Source organism: Dreissena polymorpha, chromosome 5, assembly GCF_020536995.1.
Source record: "Dreissena polymorpha isolate Duluth1 chromosome 5, UMN_Dpol_1.0, whole genome shotgun sequence".
In the NCBI taxonomy this organism is placed as follows: Eukaryota; Metazoa; Mollusca; class Bivalvia; order Myida; family Dreissenidae; genus Dreissena; species Dreissena polymorpha.
The window spans coordinates 19461877-19482235 of record NC_068359.1 but is presented as its reverse complement, the minus strand read 5'-3'; the positions used below and the strand labels follow the sequence as shown (position 1 = coordinate 19482235).

Here is a 20359-nt window from a genome sequence, read left to right as displayed (position 1 = left end):
AACAGTTTTATTGAGGATAAATTCGATTTAAAACTATCATTATCATATAATTAATTATCATAGTTAAGCATTTATTTAATTGCACTTTTGAAGTAAAATTAATTTAAATTTCATTTTCAGTCTATCAACTGGCACCAACCATGTTGACTGTCTGTGGGCAAGCAGGCGAGAGGAACGATACAACTCATACAATTGACCAATTCTCACTTTATGTTTCTCCAGGAAGACCAGTCGAGAGTTACGTAACACAGGAATACGTGTTAACTGGTAATGTTCAATTCTGTCAGTGTCTGTTTTCAAATTACTGAACCATTTCTAGTTATTAGAACGCTTTGATCAATCCGACAATCTTCCCGCATCGCTATTGCAGGTGGGGAGGTCTTTGACAGTCGGTATATTGAGAACACAACCAAAAGTATAGAAAACGAGCCATGTATACTCTTGTCGATCGCGTTCATTTTTATATTAATCTTTAAAATTGTGAACACGATGTCACACTTTTTTAAGCTCACCTGAGCACATCTGTCTCTTGGTAAGATATTTAAAACCGTAAGGTCCGTCGTACGTCCGCGCATGATGTCTGCCCCAGACTTAATTGACGACAGTTCCTCGTGATCTGCTGTGAATATTTCGACCAAACTTCACAGGAATATTCATTGAGTAGTCTGTTATTACAAATGTTGAATCTTCACAGTACATTCATAATAAAGGTCTTTGGGCCAAAAAAGGGTTTTTAAGATGAACACTTTAAGAAGCTCTTCTTTAAAACCGCAATGCGCAGATATGTTTTAGTTCCAATATATCATCGTATTGTGGTTCTATGCAAAGTTTGATAAAAATCATTTCCCTACCATAAATACTGGGCAAATCTTATGGTTCACACGTATTACACTATATCGGAGAAACTATTAAAAATCTTGTCAGAAGCAGAAATGCTTACGGTTTCATATTTGGTATGTGTCATTATCAAGGGTTCCTGTACAAAGTTTGTTAAAAGTATGCATATGCCACTGGTTCACCCGTTTTGAAATGAAGAAAATCTGTCTGTATTTGCAAATTCAAAGGCGTTCATTTTTGGTATGAAACTAAATGGGTTTTCTACATAGTTTTTGTTCAATTCATGTTCAAGTGGTTTAAATCTTAATCATGGAACAGCATGGCCAAGAGTATTCTACAATTTATGTGATAAGAATGTTCCGTGGGTCGAACAGTTCTTAGAGTAACTCACAGATTTTGTTCTCTAAAAACACAGTTCCAATAGGTTAAATATTTTTATGTAAAACCGTACAGTGGCTCACTTATGTTGTTCAAATAATACCATTGTGATTGTGTGCGTCCGTCCTAAACTTTTTATTCACACCACGACTCATCTTCAAACGCTGTGTCAAATTTCGCTGAACTTCACAGGAATTATCCTTGAGTGACCCTTTTGCAAAGTTGTTCATATTGTTTCGGTACTCTGCATATGTGCATGTGATCACCTTAATTTAGATTGTAAGGAGGTGATCCCAATTTTAATCATGTTATGGTATGTTTATAAATGAAAATCGATTTTCAGCCGAAATCAAATAATTGTAAATACCTTTCTTACTAACATTGGAAGTTACATTTTATATGTATAAGTCATGCTGTTTTAATTATAATTGTAAACAAGATTTTTAATCTTCTAATATCATTGGAAACGAAACCTCCTTAAGGGAGAGTCATTGTGTAAATCTATTTTAGCTCATCTGAGCACGATGTGCTTAAGGTGAGATATTGTGACCACTACATTTCCGGCATCCGTAGTCGTTCGTTTAATTTGAGCTAGTAAAAATTCTAGGGTCAACCTTTTTCTAATTTTGATGACATTTGGTTAACATATTGATATTGGCAACGTACAGGCCAATTTGAGTCAAGTCAAAGCGAGGTCAAAATGTATTTTTTAAGATAATCATCTGGTTGGTTATTTGTCATAGTATCCTAATTCTTTTTGGCCACCAATTGGGTTTCGTATTCAAGCGTTTAATCAAGATTAATTTTCAACCGTATTTACCGCTTTAACTCTTATACTCTAATATTAAAAGTGGTTAAGTAGTGCACAGGCTCAGCGAAATAAATCAACGAAAAGCGGTAACATGGCATTTAGTGGATACGTACCGACTACTTGCTGATACTAGTACAACGCATGCGTAGCGTTATCAATCGTAGAAAATATGTGAAATAACATGACCGTGTACAGTCTGCTTCCTGATAGTGTAAGTATGACATAGACCTATGATCACAATTGTAATGGGAAAATTCTTGTCTATAACATTCCTGCGCATTAAGGAAAGGGATTTTTTTGCACAAATGTTGATGATTATGTTTCTGTGTGCCGCAAATAAAACACCTTTAATGTGGAACTTTGAGATCAAATGTCATGAATACAACACGTTATCTTCTGTTGCCAGTCATTATATTTCTCGTTCACAGTAATAATTGACAAGAAATTAAATTATTTTAAAATAAAACAATCGTATTACTACGTTCAAGGTCAATGTTTGAGGTCTAATGCCAAGATAGCAGGCACGTTCATTAAATAATAGGAGACCATGGTATTACTTCACAGTGCATTTTCAGTTGTTTCGAAGGGATTTCGAAGTATGTTGCACACTATTTCAAATTAATAATTCGGTGTTTTTGAAAATCGCAACGAAAAACACATGGAACCTTTAAGGCCAAGGTCGTACAAGTAGTTCAACGGTCAGATTAAAGCAGATTTATGTAAATGTTTGTTCACTCGTAACTTATTTATACATTTCAATCATTTAAAAATAACATGGACCATTTTAAAACTATATGAGATGGCTGTTTGCGCACAAAAAGCACATCACTGCGGTGAAGATCAAAGGTCGAAATGCAGCATTGGTTGTCAAATTTGTATATCTGTTTCAACACGGTAAATTAGAGATGTAATGTCGATTAATCAATACAATTTAGACCCTATATATTTTTAATTCACAGCCAAAACATGTTTGGAAACATTAATGAAAGTGATATAATTTCAGGTGATGATTCTACTTACCCAAATAAGTTGCTTATTAGAGGAATTCCCTTGAACTGTACCGAGGTGCAAATAGCCAAATTTATGCTTGAAAAAACCGGATACTCCATGGTCCAGGGATCGATGACGTTTCATAAATGTGATCCCAGTGTCGCCATGGCAACGTTCGAGGAGAATATTGGTATTCCCGTTCTTCACATGTTGCTTGTCGCATTATTATATACTAATATCAAAGCGCTGAAGGCACTGAAGATGTTCGCTAATGCATAATTTAACACGCAATTCATTTTTCAAAATCAATCGCAAGTTTGAAATGAACACACGCCATTCAAATTCATAAAGTGTGTTTCATAGCGCACGGGTCGAGTTTTGTGTGCACTTTTTATCATCATTATTTCATAGAAATAACTAAGACAAAATAAAAACAGCATGCTTTTTGGAAGTTCTGAAAGCATTGAAAGTATGATGAAAATGGTAATGAGAACTTAATATAAAGAAAATTTGCAGTCACCATCATATTAAAGGAATATTTTTTCAAATATCAAATGACTATCTCAACAAGAATATAAATTCATAATAAAAGTTCCGTGTACAAAACTTTTGATTTTTGACACCATATACAAATTCAAAATATACAATAATCTTCGTATCTTGTATATGGAGGAATAATTGCTGTTTATGCTTTACTTGTTACCCGGGCAGTTCACACGGTGTCAACAACGCTAACATAAACATAGGTATAGAGCACTAATACGCTTTTAGGCGAAGCTGTTTCAGTTTTCATCTTAGTGACTTTTACATAACGCCAACAGACACGCATGAATATTTTCGAATATTTAATAAGCTGATTCGAGATACAACCTCTGAATTTTTGCTACATTACTGCGTATGTGCTCAATTCAAAGGATGTAGCACTGTTCAGTGTAAGGAATTCCGGACTACTCTCTGTATGCTCAAACGACACAAAGTGTGGCCCTGTTACAATTACGCGTTACAATCCATCTCGCAGAATTTCACTTTCGCCTCCAAGATGAGAAAACAATCATTAGCGAAATAGTATAGTGTCACGATAAGAGAAAATCGTTTAATTATCATACCACAATGTTTGCCGTACTTGGTCAGCACGTCTGGAAATCATTCCTTAATGTGTGGATAGGCTGCCATTATTAACAAGTTTGCTATTTTTAATTCAATTTTGTATCAAAAAGCATTGTTCTTAAATGTGGCATTTTCAATTCGCAATGAGATTTGTAATGACCCTCGTCATGCGAAAATGGGTCTTATTCCATATGCGCCCATCATATAAATAGCCCACTCAGCTATCCCTCCTTCTGGTAAGGAGAAACATAACATATTGAGTGATTTTAAAGCGAACAGCATCGCCTATGGCCTGACTGCGCAAGAGCACATGTTGGGTTTAACAAACGCTTGCCGAAACGCATAAGACCCATTTTCGCATGACGGCGCTATTGACGTGTGATTTTAATGTGTCGAAAGAAAACTGCGTTTAAATCAAATAAAACATACGATATATTTCGATAGTGAAGAAAGATACTCATAACAAGGCATATGAGGACACATATGAAGTGCTCTCCCGTAGTATATTTTTTATTTACTCACACTAATGTGTGGTTTGACAATGCTAACACACATTTCATGCGGTGAATATGCAGCTTACAAGTGAAAAACACAACACAATAGTTTAACTTTTGTTTACTTGTACATGTATTTAATTATTTAGAAAAGTAAATTGCTAACTTTATTTCAAAGTCAGCGTATACGCCGACTACATTTTTAAAAGACATTTATTGTTATAAATATATTTAATATAATATATTTAGTTGTTTTCGGTTTTAGCGATTATAAAGCATTTTCGAGGTTGCCTATAGTTTGCCTGTAGTAATTGATGAACTCATATCCAACTGTCTATGTATTGAGAACTGTGAATATAAACAAGCTAAACCTTCTACTAACCTTCTACTATTGCGTTGCTAGCACCCGTAAATACAAAAGATCGCCGCTATCTGTTTAGAACCAAAGAACGTTTTCCAAAAATACCCGCTGTAGTAGCATGAACGAGATTATGAAACAGGTCATTCGTATTATTATTATAAATTGTTTGTTATATTCGGGTTTAGCGATTATGAAACATTTTTTTTGTTTTTGTCTATCGTATCGCTGAAGTTATTGTTGAACTTATGTTCAACGTTTTATAAATTGAGAATATAAAAAGGCGTCAACTTTTCCCCAAATCTCTCAATTTACGACCTGTACTACGTCATTGAGTTGTATGTGAGAGCGTAACCTATTGCGTTGTTATCGCCCGTAAACTTTCCTTTGTTTATCGACAGGCGCATCTATTAATAGCCTCATATCATGAATGCCAAAACAACCGCGAAAAAGAACCACGTGACCAAATAGGACGCTAAACGCAAATACCATGCGACTACGACTTTTATTATGTAAGAACGCTCCACAATTCCTTTGAAGCCGGGGCCTTGTGATTGCTATTACGTAAAGAATTGACCTCTAACTAAAGTAAGCAAAGGAAACGCAGCACCTAATTGACCCATTCCTTCTATGTGCGAAGGCAGATTGAATTTTACTAATGTATGGTTTGCCTATTATAACACACATTATAATGCGGTAAATATGCGACTAAAAAAGTAAAAAACCCCACTATAATTAAACTTTTGTTTTGAATTAAGTTATTTAGAAACCAAAATTCCAAACCTTATTTCAAAACAGCAAGACTACATTTTTTTAGAGAATATTCTTGTTATATTTAAATGTTTTTTTTAACAATTTCAGCGATAATGAAACATTTTTTATGTTGTCTATCGTATCCCTGTTATAATTGTTGAACTCGTGGTCAACGTATTATTAATTGAGACCTGTGAATATAAACAAGCCTAACCTTATACTAGTGCGTTATTCTCACCCGGACTCCCCTTTGTTTATCCCCAGCCTCAGATTTATGAATGAGATGAGCGAAAATACTACGTCACGCAGACGCAACAGAAAGTGGACTATTTTAATCATTCATAAACAATCTCCTCCGCGACACGTACAATACGATCATTGTTTTTTTATTCTTTTCTATAAAACACAATTCGAAACTATTGCATTTAACACGATATTAATATAATGTTTCCATTTGTGAATAAAAACAATTGGAGAACTCAAACATCTTGCATAAATTATACAACTCTTTCTTCGCGCGTAGTAAGCGGGAATTGGGCTAATCATACCTAGGCCGTACCGACCTGAATTTTACACTAAGCACTTTAGACGGTCGCTAAAGCGACCATCTAAAAATCATGGTGCAAAACGTGTTTACTATTCCGATAGATTTTGTTATTTGTATGCATTTAATATCGTGTAAAAATTAAGTTCCTAGTTTTGCTTTGTTAAACAGCAATACAATTTATTTTAATTTTATGTAATAAGCAACTTTAAATAAAAAAAACAACAACATTAAAAATTGAAACACTACAACAGCATCTTTATCGATTGTCATGACATTATTTCATGAATTTAATAATTCCATCTGAAGGTTACGATTCATATCGACACTTGCCTTGTCTTACTCTGAATTGTTCAGGTTATGTAGACTATGACAGGTAATTAATATGTACTAGTTTATTATGTTCTTATATTTATTGATTGAATCAACCGTTTGAATAAAAATACAGCTTCCCGTTAAATAATCTGTGATTATTTTAAATTGATACTTTTTTTAAAGAAACAAAGCAACAAGTAATAAGATCTGCACTGTGGAATAGATACAGTGTACGAAAGTTTGTCAGTATGTGGCAAGATCAGGTAAAACCTTCTTAACCTAACAATGTTTTGATACAAATTGGCTTATATATATTCAAATATGTCATTTAAAAGTAGTTGTTCTATTATGTAACAGATATCAATAAAGTGATCACGACATCCACGGCATATCCATTGGAAAAGGCAGAATTGTTATTCAGCCCAGTCCCTATGGCAAGAAGTGTTTATGTCACACACTTACCTGCTGACTTGGACACAAAAACCGTCAAATCTTATTTTGACAGTCAAGGAGAAACCCATGTCCAAGATGTGAGAATGATAGAAGACAGAGTTTCGTGTATAGTATTCTTCAGAAACAGTGCGAGTAAGTTACCTTGAATTTCCTAAAAATGTATGTTTCCGCGAAGTGTCCTCATTTAATTTATCCGTTTTAACCTAGAACCATTGCACTAATCAAGAGCTTTTTAATCACTGGTTTTGTTAGCATAAAATTCCAAGATGGGTATACTTAACTGACGAAACATAGATTTCGCAATAACTTCTGAATGTTAAAGCGGACAACGTTAAGAAGGCAATTTTTGCCTTACCACGCTGTAATGCTCTAGCATCCTTTTGCTATATATATATAAACACAAAAGTTGCTATCTATTTCACTTATCGAAACGTGACTATATGTATAAGTTGTGCATTGCAGAACTCGGAAGAGAAAATGTACACATAATCAATTAGATGTTTATATATCTTTTAGAACGTATAGTTGTTGCATAAGCGAGACATTCGTATAGTGGATCTACTAGAACATTATGTATTTTTTCAACATGTCTAGTGGTTGCTCGCCTGAGTTTCGCAAAATAAGATACTCTGACATGGTGTAAGCATTTACTACAGTTATTGTAAGAAGGTTTTCAATTATGTTTAGTAAATACATTTTTTTTTAACATCTGCTGTTGCACAAATGATAAAATGTATAGTATTTAACACCAGTTGTCGTTTCGTGCAATATTTAAAAAATTGTGATCCTATTTAGCGAGCATTTGGTATGTATTTAAAAAAGAAATACCTGATGATATAAACATGTTTTCAGTTTCTATCAATATATTTGCTTTAGTATAACAGTCAATTATTCAACTAGCCAGTTTTTTTACGGTGAGCAAACATAACCGTTCTTGTACATAGAGACGCAAACAATTGTAAAGCATTTTCTTTTCTTATTTCTTAAACAAGACTAAAGTTTAAATCTGTTAATCCATTGTCGGCCTTCTTTATGTTAATATACGTAACGTATTTAAATACATCTAATAAATACATTTATAAAGTCGACATAATATGCAAATGATCTTATGTTTGAAAGACAGATTATTGCTGAACCATTTTTTCCACTTCCGTTTCTCGTTTGAGATATGTTTCAACAGCATGCGTATTAATGGAGCATAATGCACATTTCACTTAATTCCAGCTGTTGACATACTATTGAGACTCACTCACGCCATAGCTGGGCGGCATGTCGAAGTATACAGATATTTTCCTTGTATCGAAAGAAGTGAACCTGACATTCTTACAAGTGCCGTATATAAAAGAACTACCGTTTGCGTCAGTCGACCTCGAAACGAAAAAATGGATGTTTTTGATATCAATCCTGGTGGTAAGTTTTTTTTATTAAACAAATTATCTTTAGAAAGACATTAAAGTGATCATTAATGCAATGCGCTGACAACAAATTATTCCACTACCTTTGATTCCAGTAATACAGTGGTCAGTTTCTGGCATAAGTATGTGTACTAAATTACTGCTATACCAAGTAACCTAGGAAAGAGTTTGTTGGTAAACTGACCGTTGTGATATGACAAAAAACTGTCAGCAAGAAAATATTTTTCGAGAGCTTGCCTCAACCTAAATGACAATTTCCTATCCTGTATCACATCGTGCGGGGTAAGTACGACGCCCTGAACGTATTCGTGTAACCAAGTACCATTTTTTTTCCCCAGCAAGAATCTATTAACATGACAAAAAGTTAGCTTTGCTGCAAATATGTAATTGAGCTATTAATGGCGTTGTGTTCTTCCGCGACCGTATTTGCTGTTAGTGACTAGACATGAAAAGCTACTAACTTAATATGCAATAAAAAACGGACTGCATAGCCAATTAAACATACTTATTGTGTACGAGGTAAGAAAACTGTACATACACCAATAAATTTAAAGTACTATATCCAAATATGGCCAAACGAGTTTATATGACGACTGTCTATTAATTTATATTTGTTGATTTTATTTTTTAATAGAATATTTATTTGGTGATGCGATCAATTGGAAACGTGGAATTAATTGTGTGCACTTCGAATGCTTTTCGACGTATGGCCCCGAATACATGACAGACACAGTTTTAGGCGAATACAGATCTATGCAACTGAATATAAACGGATGTCGCACGTAAGTAAATTAAACACATGTGCTCATTTTATTAACAGTCACGTGCGACGATTGCACCATGGCAATGGGTACATACTTATGTACGTGTGTGGGTTTGTATTATTGTCAATATTGTCAAGTCAATATTTTTGATGAATTTACTTTCTGAAAATTCTTGTTTAAAAACACAAGGCTATTTGATTCATTGTTGGTATATAAATATATATATATACACACACACACATATGTAAAAATGATGCCTAAAAATACGATCTGAAAGGCTCATGATTTGAAAGACGTGTATTAAAATTTCCCTTTTCAATTTTGATAAACATTTTATTAACATAATTTTTTTAAACAAGACATTAATGTTCAGTGAGTAAAAATAACGATTAAAGTTAGGCCTCTCGAGTGATTCTTCGCTGCGCTATTGTCCTATAATTATCGAAAAACATTTGGTAAGGAATCGTGTTGAAGCTGGAGAACTTTGCAAATAATTCTGAATTTGATGAAAAATTATTTGTGGCATATCCGTCTGGCCACCAAACTGGATCACATCATTAGATTTTTTAATAGAGTTCCATTACATATGGTCTGAAAGCTTGTCGACTCAGGTGGCTCCGTTCAATAACGGTTTATGCTTGTTTTTGTATATAGTTTGCGTCATCTTGAGTGTGTGTGTTTGTGTACGTGTGACCTTTCTTGTTTACATCCATGAAGCTTGCTTGTAGGATTCTATGAACTGGCTGAATTGATATCAAAATCAACGTACCTGGTCTTGAATGTAAGAGATATTTAATTACAATTGACATTGGTTCGATTTGACCAACAAAACAGGGCATTTTCACGGAAATATACCTAATTAATGAGGATTCTTTAATAAAAAAGAGAATGTACATAATTCCTTACTTGTCCTATGCTCGTTAATCTGCATTTCGACCTTTAAATACTTTAGAACAGCTCCAAAAAACTGTACGACTTGGACTGCAAATGCATGTGTCTGATTTTGGAATAAAACATGCATTAAGTACATCTTGTTTTACTTGAGTGCCTTCTTAAACCAAAGTGTTTTTGTATGAATGTGAACAAGAAGCATAGGTAAGAATTTTCCCTCGCTACGCCATTTCTTGATTAAAGGACGACATATCTTGGTAACAAAATAAAACACGCACTTTTCAATCCAAACGAAATTACTAGAAACCGGAATTAGCGGACCTGGCAGTCCGTCCCCTTCCAACACAATCCTAGAAAATCGAAATGTAGTTTGAACATTTCAATTAAATGATATGCGCTTGTAATGTCAAATTTTACAATGAAACATTTTATTTAAAAAAAACACGACAAAGCCAAGTGTTAAATCATCAGATTTAACACTTTGTTAATACAAATGGTTGTTTACTGCTCTTAACTCTAAAATAAAATCTACCATTTTCTGAAACTGTCAAAGGATTAATAACATGTGACGGTTCCTCGAATATTGTAATTAAGTTTAGATCTAACAAATGTTGAATGGCCTCAGACACAAACTCATTATTACTGAAACAAGATATATCATTGTTCACTAACTGCCTTGGTAACTGTATGTAAAATGGAATTTAATAATATCAATAAAATAATAATTTTATGCAATACTTTCCAAAAATTTGATATTTTCTCGTAGCTATTCCCATACAAGAATGTCTTTGTCACATTTCCCATTTTCAAAATAGTCTTTAGTAAATTTGGTATAATCATAGGTATACTCATCTTTCAATGTCTCTGACTGCTCGCGCTTTGGACTGCTTCTTGGCTCCGGAACCGGAAGTGGATGTTAAGATGTTTAGGCCTCTCGGGACGTATGGAAGGTTTCGCCGGAAGTGCGAGAATTCTCCGCATTAAAAACAATGTCCGGGACCGGTTGCACTTGCATAACTGGGTCAACCGTTGTAGAATTGTTTGCTTCCGTGAAAAAGATCACCGTAACCACCGCCATAGAACCCCCGCATGGTAGCAGCAGCATACGGGAGGAAACGCTTCCCTTATGGTATCATCAGAGGCCTTTTGCTGCGTTTTTCTTCTTCCCTACTGCTATATTCTCAACCCGGTTGACCTTTTTCTCGACCTTGCTGTCGCTTGCCACAGGGCTGGACACGTACGGCTTCACTTAATCCGAGCCGCCCTCGAACGTGTCTGTAATTATGTATCAGTTTGTTGAGTTTCTTTAGTTTAGTTAACGCTTCCTCTACCAGCTCATGACAATTAATCGTTTTGCCATGCTTAATGCTCCGGTTTATTTGTTTGAGACTATCTGCAATGTCCTCATTGAAATCAAACTGCAATTTTCTTTCTTGTACCGTTTGACCTCCTCTTGAGCACTCAAAGTCGACCCCTAAACTCTTCATTCATGTTTTGAAATTCACTAAAAGGTACATTTAATTTAGCGTGTATAACGTCATTTTAAATTTCGAGTGCCAGGTTTCCCAAATACACATGTGAACGTTGACAAAGAAAAAATTAACGTGTTCACTGGTCAATTAGGCAGAGCCGAATGGCTTTTCCACGAACATAATTACCCTTTAAGACAATAAACTGAGCGACGCCTTACGGAGACGTTCTTACTCAATACAAAATAATTTTCCTCTAATTCTCTGCGCTTGAACTAGGAAAAGTATGTTTTGCAACATATGGCTCCTTTAAGTGTGGTGCGTTGGTTGCGCGCACAATAACAAGATCCCAAGGTTCAGGACAAAAGTAGCAAAAAAAACGTGTGGAGGTTAATGGTCAAATATAGCATTTTAAGCCATAGATACCGTTTGAAGCATACGTTTGTCAACAGGGCACGAGTTTTAGCATACAGAGGAATTATGTCGCGCGCAACACCCAAGTAGTTGCGTGCGACGAGTAGATTCTGAGTCGTAATGGTCTGTGTAATGCAAACTTTTATTGCAACTGATTGCTTTAAAAGATTATTTAATGATAATTAATGAATATATACCTTTAAGTAAGAACTCGTTGTTATTGCTCATAGTGTGGTGTGAAATCCAGGTCACGTTCACCTTAAAATAAAATGCACGTATATAAACAATAAAAGTTTTTGGGATATCATATGGAATTGATGGGATCCACACAAAACGACTTTTACCCAATAATTCGAAAATAAATTGTGACTTTAAACATAAACACCACCTGTATTAATGGTAGATAGTGTCAATGTCAACTTAACGCAGAATTAATAGCTAAATAAATAACTATTTATGACATTGTTACAGTGTTTAGAAATCATACAAATGAATATTAAGATCTCGCTTGTGATGTCATATGTAATGGGGTAATCAAGGTCTATATCATCATGAAAACTGCTTTACCAGTTGTAAAGAAAAACAATGCATGAGTTAACCTATCATTTTTTTACATTGGTTTTGGTAATTAAAGTATGTGGTTGCATAATATAATCGATTATCTTTTACATCCTTTACAAACAATCAACAAACGTGGCTATACAAATAGATGTATATTAATTGCCGGTCTTAATATGGTTATTGATCGTTAACCGAGTCTAAGTAATCAATTGAATAGTGATTAAGTAGTCTTATGTCTCAGAGTTTTGGTTCTCCTTTTACGGAGTCTTCACTATAGATATTGGTTAAAGTTGAGTATACTTAACGTCTTAATGATTAACGATAAAGAAACTAAGGAATTTAACGTCAAGCATCTATATTAAGTCATATCTTCAGTCAACAAGTCCAATTTCAATATTCGTAGTGTTAATATTTTTCAACTTTTTGTTCATTTGTTTAATATTGTTATATGTGTTTTATCATGTTTACATCCGTTTTTCATTGAACTCATTAAAACAAAGACATAAATACTCTTCAATTATTATTAGTTATTACATTGTTCACGCTACAATTCATTCCTGATGTTGTAAATTTGTACTTACAATATGTTTAGTTATTACACATATTATTTTACTGTAAACGGCAACACGCTTATTATTTAGGCAGGTGGCATCGTTACAAGAAAATAATTTAATTTAATTATAAAAAGTAAATGTGGCGCCCCTATGATGATTCGAAGTAACTTTCATAGAGTTCTCCCACGACATAAGTAAGGTAATGCTGGTTTTACAGCGGTTTTGAATGCAAAAGGTGTAAATAAGTTAAGAAGCTACATTCACAAACTTAAAACGTTCTACAACATATAAAACACAGACAAGGGGGGAAAGTATTGGAATAAAACTCCGAAAATGCCAATAATGCATATTCGTTGTGTTTCACATTGCTGATGTAATTTTTCACTGCGTAAAGTCATTTTTTTAAATCTCCAAAACATAAATATCGCTTACTCATATATCAATTTGCGATTTAACTAAAGGTAGCAGATGCATGCAACAAACATGTGTTTGTCATTGTTAAATTATATTGAATTTTATAAATTAAATACAGCATGTTTCAAAAGTGAAAATCAAAGATAGATATATCCACTATACTGGACATTAAATGAACATTCCTACATTACTTAAGACTGGATTGTACACATTTTGAAACAAAGTAAGTAAATTTAAAAAGGAGCTGTTAGAAGGTTGTGTCATGGATTGCTATTATTCACATGTCGCGCTACTAAAATGAGTGTACTTAGTTGGTTCATGTAAAAGTGCACTTCTGCTGTTGTACTGCATTCTACGGAATCCGGATAGTGCCATCTATAATCTCGCCCTTCTTTCATCAAGGGCGACACTAGGCACACGAAGCGATACACGATATTTTTCGCGACAGTCGCGGCGACGCACGATATTTTTCGCGACAGTCGCGGCGACGCACGATATATTTAAAACGATATATCGTCATTGTGTTGGTAGCTCAAAAGGCGATATATCGTGTTAAATATATCGTGCGTCGCCGCGACTGTCATGTAAACTATCGTGCGTCGCCGCGACTGTCGAGAAAAATATCATGCGTCGCCGCGACTGTCGCGAAAAATATCTTGCGTCGCCGCGACTGTCGCGCAAACTATCGTGCATCGCCGCGACTGCCGCGAAAGATATGGTGTATCGCTTCGTGTGTCGTGTCTCGCATTCAAAGGTCGACACTAGACATACGAAGCGATAAACGATATTTTGCGCGACAGTCGGGGCGACGCACGATATATCGCCCATATTATCCGAATCTCGTGTATCGCGGTCTTATTTTAGACCGCGACACTAGACACACGAAGCGATACTCTATATTTTGCGCGACAGTCGCGGCGATGCACGATATTTGTACTGTTCAAATATTGCTGTAATAATATCGCCTGTCGACTGTCGCGTTTTCAAAAAATCAGGGGAGACAAAAAGGGGATATTTTTACGTCATTAAGCATGTGAATCATGTCGTATATATATCTTATGATATAATATTATTTTATAATAATGATTATGTCTGATCAGCAATTGAAAGGTATATGATTGATTTAGCAAGCTATTTGCTTCTTATACTTCAATCTGGCCATAAATACGTATTTAATATCAAATAAATATTTTATATAAACGTATATTTGATGATAGGAAAATCGCTTGGAATAACGATTTTGAATATAACAGTTCCCAATGTTGAGTTATTAGTTGTTTGATTCTACGGTTCAAAGTGCATTGCGTGCTTTTTGTTTAAATCATATTAGACATGCACAAAAGTAACAGTGTGAACTTTATCTGAATATAATTATATTATAGTCATTTATATTATATCTGGAACCCTGTTAAGCAATATGAAACAAACGTTTTGCGCCCTTCAAAAGCGTTTTTGTTAGCCAATATAAATATTATAAATTGTTGTTTGCACTGTATGCAGTTTTATTTATGCCGATAATTTATTTGATAAGGCATTATAAAAGGTATTTAAAAGGTAAAACAATACCAGCAACAAAAATACCGTCTAATTAATGTATCAATAGACTGGACATTAATGTTGCTCGTCAATAATTTGGATAACCTATAAATGATGATTACACATGTACTGAAAAGAAATATTCTGGCTTCATATTGAGGTCTTACTTGAAGTTGAACGTTATCTACAAATCTGCAATCCTATTGGAAATGATACAGATTATAATGATATATTATCTTAAAATTGATAGAAATTTTACTCCATTGTTGAAATTTCTGAATAGTTTTAAAGATATATCCTTATCAATATATATTAAATTATTATGAAAATTGATTAATTTGTACTCGGTTTACTAATGCTAGAATGATCTTTTTAGTGTGTCGAGGGCAGCAATATTGATAATAAATGGTTAAAAATTACTGTAACGCCGTTTAAAAAAACACGACAGATGGACAGGCGATATTATTACAGCGATTTTTGAACAGTACAAATATCGTGCGTCGCCTCAAATGTCGCGCAAAATATCGAGTATCGCTTCGTGTGTCTAGTGTCGCGGTTTGAAATAAGCCCGCGATACACAAGAATCGGATAATATGGGCGATATTTGAATAATAAAATATCGTGCGTCGCTGCGACTGTCGCGCAAAATATATCGCTTCGTGTGTATTGTGTCGCCCTTTGAACGCAAGAAACGACACACAAAGCGATACACGATATTTTTCGCGACAGTCGCGGCGACGTACGATATTTTTCGCGACAGTCGCGGCGGCGCACGATATTTTTCGCGACAGTCGCGGCGACGCACGATAATTTGCGCGACAGTCGCGGCAACGCACAATGTTTTTCGCTACAGTCGCGCAAACTATCGTGCGTCGCCGCGAAATATTGAACACGATATATCGACTTTTGAGCTGCCTACACAACGGCGATATATCGTGTCAAATATATCGTGCGTCGCCGCGACTGTCGCGCAAAATATCGTGCGTCGCCGCGACTGTCGAGCAAAATATCGTGCGTCGCCGCGACTGTCGAGCAAAATATCGTGCGTCGCAGCGACTGTCGCGCAAAATATCGTGTATCGCTGCGTGTGTCTAGTGTCGCAATTAATGAAAAAGAGCGAGATTATAGATGGTACTATGCATTTTCTGTATTGTATTTGACATTTGTCGTGATTCAGTAAATTTTTTATAAATTGCGAAATAAAACGTGTATAATTAACTTTCAACGCGATCATTAATGTAAAGAAAACGAATTATTTCGAACCTGCCATTTGTAAACGTTGTAGCGACTATGGTATATAAACAGCATAATAGCCGTATCATATCTGTGATACTCGCTCTTCTGCGTGCTTTCTCATTTTGCATATTTAATAACCTTTTCAAACATAAATTACAGAGCCACATCAGTGCACATACTATGTTTGACAATTCATTCGTTTGTTGGATATTGTTTGCTGTTTTAAACACATATTAGGTCATATCGCGGAGATTTAGTTAATCTTATCATGTGTTCATGGGCAAACTCACGTATTCAAGTGCTCTTACGACTATGTGCTCATACCCACTTTCGATCGGGAATTATCATGACATTATTGCCGTACTTAACGAACAAACATGCCTAAGCTTATTGAATTAGAGAAAAAGAACAATAATCAAAAGAGAAAAAGTATATGTTCATGCACATGGGATTGTGAAATCACGTCCGTACACATAGCATCATTAACTTAGGAAAGGAAACAACGAAATATAAAGTTTGGTATGATATACATGTGAAATTAAAGAGCATGGTGTAATTAAAGAGCATGTTAAGTTTTGAATTTATATGCTGAAACGTAATGTTATAACCCACAAACGTTTTACTTTGATAGACAGTTTTTTAAGATAAGTGGTACAGAAAATACAAGTCGAATACCTTTTTAAAGATATTTCTTGTTATATTTGATCGAGAATGTAACCCGCCGCCCAGTTTCGCTGAAAGGATCAAGTCCCCCACGGGTACTACTTCTCCGTACCCCTATTTTTTTTCGTACCCTAAATTTTTCGTACCCAATTGTTTTCGTACCAAATTATTTTTTTGTACCCAAATTTTTGCTCGTAACCAATTTTTTTTTCGTACCCAATTTTTTCCTACCAAATTGTTTTCGTAACCAAATCTTTTTACGTACTTAATTATTTTTTGGCATAATTTTTGTACCCAAAATGTTCGTACCCATTTTTTTCCAACCCAAAATTTTCGTATCCACATACACAAATGTGGTGATGTAGATAAACTTAAATATATGCTTTTATATCAATCCTCTTCAAAAGCATCGTCCCACCAGTACTGTCAGTACTTTGATTTTGTATTTATCTCCGCCTACATTGTCAAGTCGTTCCGCTCCATTGATTATCTAGGGGGTTAGTTCATTTTGATAACAAAAAATTACAATTCATATTATCTTTTTACCGCGCGATATCACAAGAACCAATGATCATAACTTGTTAGAACATGGTATGAAGTATGCTTATAAGGTGGAAATTTTATCAGGTCGACTAGATCCAATAATTTTTCAGGAAGTTATTGCTTTTTTACTTTTTACATTACATTTTGTATTAAGAACCAGTGATCCGCATTAGAAAACAGCTTTATCACAGTATATACGGTATCTGGGCATTGAGAGGGATGTTCATATTGTCATGATGTTTCTATTATTTTTAAGGGAATGCTTGTATTGAAGTTCAACAATAAATAAATATAAAATAAAACGACATTTTTGTTCTAGATATGGGTATCAGTGTTTTCAGGAAGTGATGATAAGAATTGTTAAACCATTTTAATGATAGTGGGTGTTGTAATTTCCGTTCATTTACGACACGTTGTGTCTAAAGAACTATCGATCCAAATTAAAAAAAAACTCTGGGTGATCATATGCATAGTTTAAAGTAAATCAACGAATGTTTCGTGACGTTATTGTCAGTTGAGTACAAATATGTTACTTTACAATGAAATGCTCGTTTTTGTCCGAAATATGTATCTATATCTCGAATTAATGAAACATTTTAATAAAGTATCCTTCGCAGATTGACCTACTTATAGTTTCATGTAGTTTCGCTCAAATAATTTTTCGGCGGTAATTGATCTTTTGTGAAACGTAGGACCTTTCGTAAAGTAATGCTTTTTTACGATGGTCCATGTTTACAATCAATCATGTTAGTTTTACCAATATTCTTGTTTCATTGTTGTGAAAATAGTATCTCTTCACCGCGATTTTTTTATTGAGTTATGTGTTTTATATTAATGCATTTCTACGTGTTTCAGACCAAATGTAACGATGTTTAGCCGCTTGTTGGATAATGTGACTGACGCAAACAAAATAGCCTTGGATAAAATATATCTCTGCTCGTCGAGTCCCGAATTATTGCAATCACTGACATAAGCAATACAGGAAATGAATGCCTCAACCAAAATCGGTATGGCTAGCGAGTACTATACATTAATTCAACTTTTGTTTTCCTTTCATCGATGTCAAAGTAAGTCCTGTTGCTATAATGTTGAAAGCGTATATTTGTGTTTCAGATTGTGATCAGCCAATTGTTCTTGCACAGGTGGACTCTGATAATTCTTCAACGTACTCTAATAAACTTCTTGTCACAGGACTGTCAGAAAAGACACGAGAAACTGATATGGAGAAATTTATTGGCAGCCTTACAAGATACAAACTGAAAACCGGTTCCATGGTATTTCATGCGAGAAAAACAGACACTGCTATGGTTACATTTGACAATGATATAGGTAAGTAATAGATTAATTGTAAAAGTAATGACAATTGGAAAGTGTGCGCATCTATTAGTGTTTCTGGTTTGGTGGCAAATGGTTCTTCTTTAGTGCTGACATATGGTTTTGTTTCAGAATACCAGTGTATCGTAGATAAGTGTAGTTCCCATGAATTACAAGGCTGCAAACTACGATTTTCTAAAGTGCAAATTCAACATTGCGTTATCCTTTCAAAATTAAAGGAAACGGTGAACGAAGAAATGATTTTATCGTACTTTAACCGAAATGGACCAGTTGTTCATAAAGTAGACGTTCAACAGAGGAAGGGGCGTTGTTTAGTTTTCTTTGATAAAGAAAATGGTATGGCTATTTGTATTCTCGTACTTCATTTATTTTAAGATAATGTTTATACATAAACTACATCATGTATGATAAATGACCATATAGTTAATCAATATAAAACAAAATAATATAAAGTTTCATTATTTATTAATAAGTAATGAAAATGCTAGTTTTTCTCCAGTAACATATTACTTTTATTAATTTTAAGATTTCTGTTTCCAATCTGCAATATGCAACCAAATGAAACATTATCAAATTATCATTTTTCTAAATGTATAACCAGCACTAAATTGTAATCACTAGATTTATAAGATTACAAAAAAAGCCTACTTTGCGGAAGAAATAAATATGACCAATTCATTTCGTTCATGAACAATATTATGGTTCTAGCATGTAATATTATACATTTCAAGATGCAAACGAAGCTCTGGGTACCGAGCATTATTTTGACGGACAAACTGTGACCGTTCATCGATATTTTACTTGCATTGAGCGCAGTGAACCTAACATCATTAGCTGCAAGCGGATTGGAGATTTTACTGTATGTGTTTCGCAAGGAAATTGGAGCGAGATGAACTTTCACGAAATACGTTAGTTGCTTGTTTACTCTTTTGAATTGGTACACTTAAATTTGATGCGGATTAACATAAATAGTTTAAATGCAATGTTAGCAACATGATTGAATGGCTTGGAACCGTATGATTAGTGGCAAACGTGTGATATGTAACATATTGTTTAAACGCCATTTTAACTTTCTCATTTTTAGAAAGACATGGTTTTACACATACAAGCGTTACCGACTTCGGAGTGCAATACGTCCACGCAAAATATATTTGGAAAACAAGCGATAGGTTTAAAATGCTCTCCTCATGGACGAAACGTTTTACTTTAAAGTCGATTGGGTACATACTTGATGAGTATGATGAGGAGTCCATTATCAGGTATTGTACATTGAAGCCCCCTCCAAATATGATAGAGACAGACTGTTCTTCTTTACCCGTCCGTCCAACTTAATATCCGTTAATTTGTTAGTCTTGTTATATTTGTTTACGTTTGCTCGTAAATTATTTATATAAAGAGACAATGTCATAATGATCTTTTGTTAAGTTATAGCTTGGGGCTCTGAAATACACAAGCACATTATATTGACAGTCGAGTAACTTTTTTATTAATACTATTGAAATAAAAACTGATGCCTGTGTAGCC

The 20359-nt window shown here is 34.5% G+C and overlaps 1 protein-coding gene across 3 annotated transcripts in view; it reads left to right on the top strand.

Annotated features, from left to right (window-relative positions):
* LOC127881588 (uncharacterized) overlaps positions 1–20359 on the top strand; it is a 58757-nt gene that overhangs the window by 20300 nt on the left and 18098 nt on the right. The window contains exons 8-14 of one of the 3 annotated variants that reach the window (XM_052429574.1): positions 121–267; positions 3030–3206; positions 6945–7172; positions 8265–8450; positions 9090–9237; positions 18356–18507; positions 18614–18741. In XM_052429574.1, the coding sequence (XP_052285534.1) occupies positions 121–267; positions 3030–3206; positions 6945–7172; positions 8265–8450; positions 9090–9237; positions 18356–18473 (1004 nt within the window). In that variant the 3' untranslated portion in view covers positions 18474–18507; positions 18614–18741. Of the gene's footprint in view, positions 1–120; positions 268–3029; positions 3207–6944; positions 7173–8264; positions 8451–9089; positions 9238–9969; positions 11240–18355; positions 18508–18613; positions 18830–18946; positions 19172–19566; positions 19744–19919; positions 20095–20359 lie in introns of those variants that run through there. The other 2 variants (XM_052429573.1, XM_052429572.1) reach the window with 2 other exon arrangements.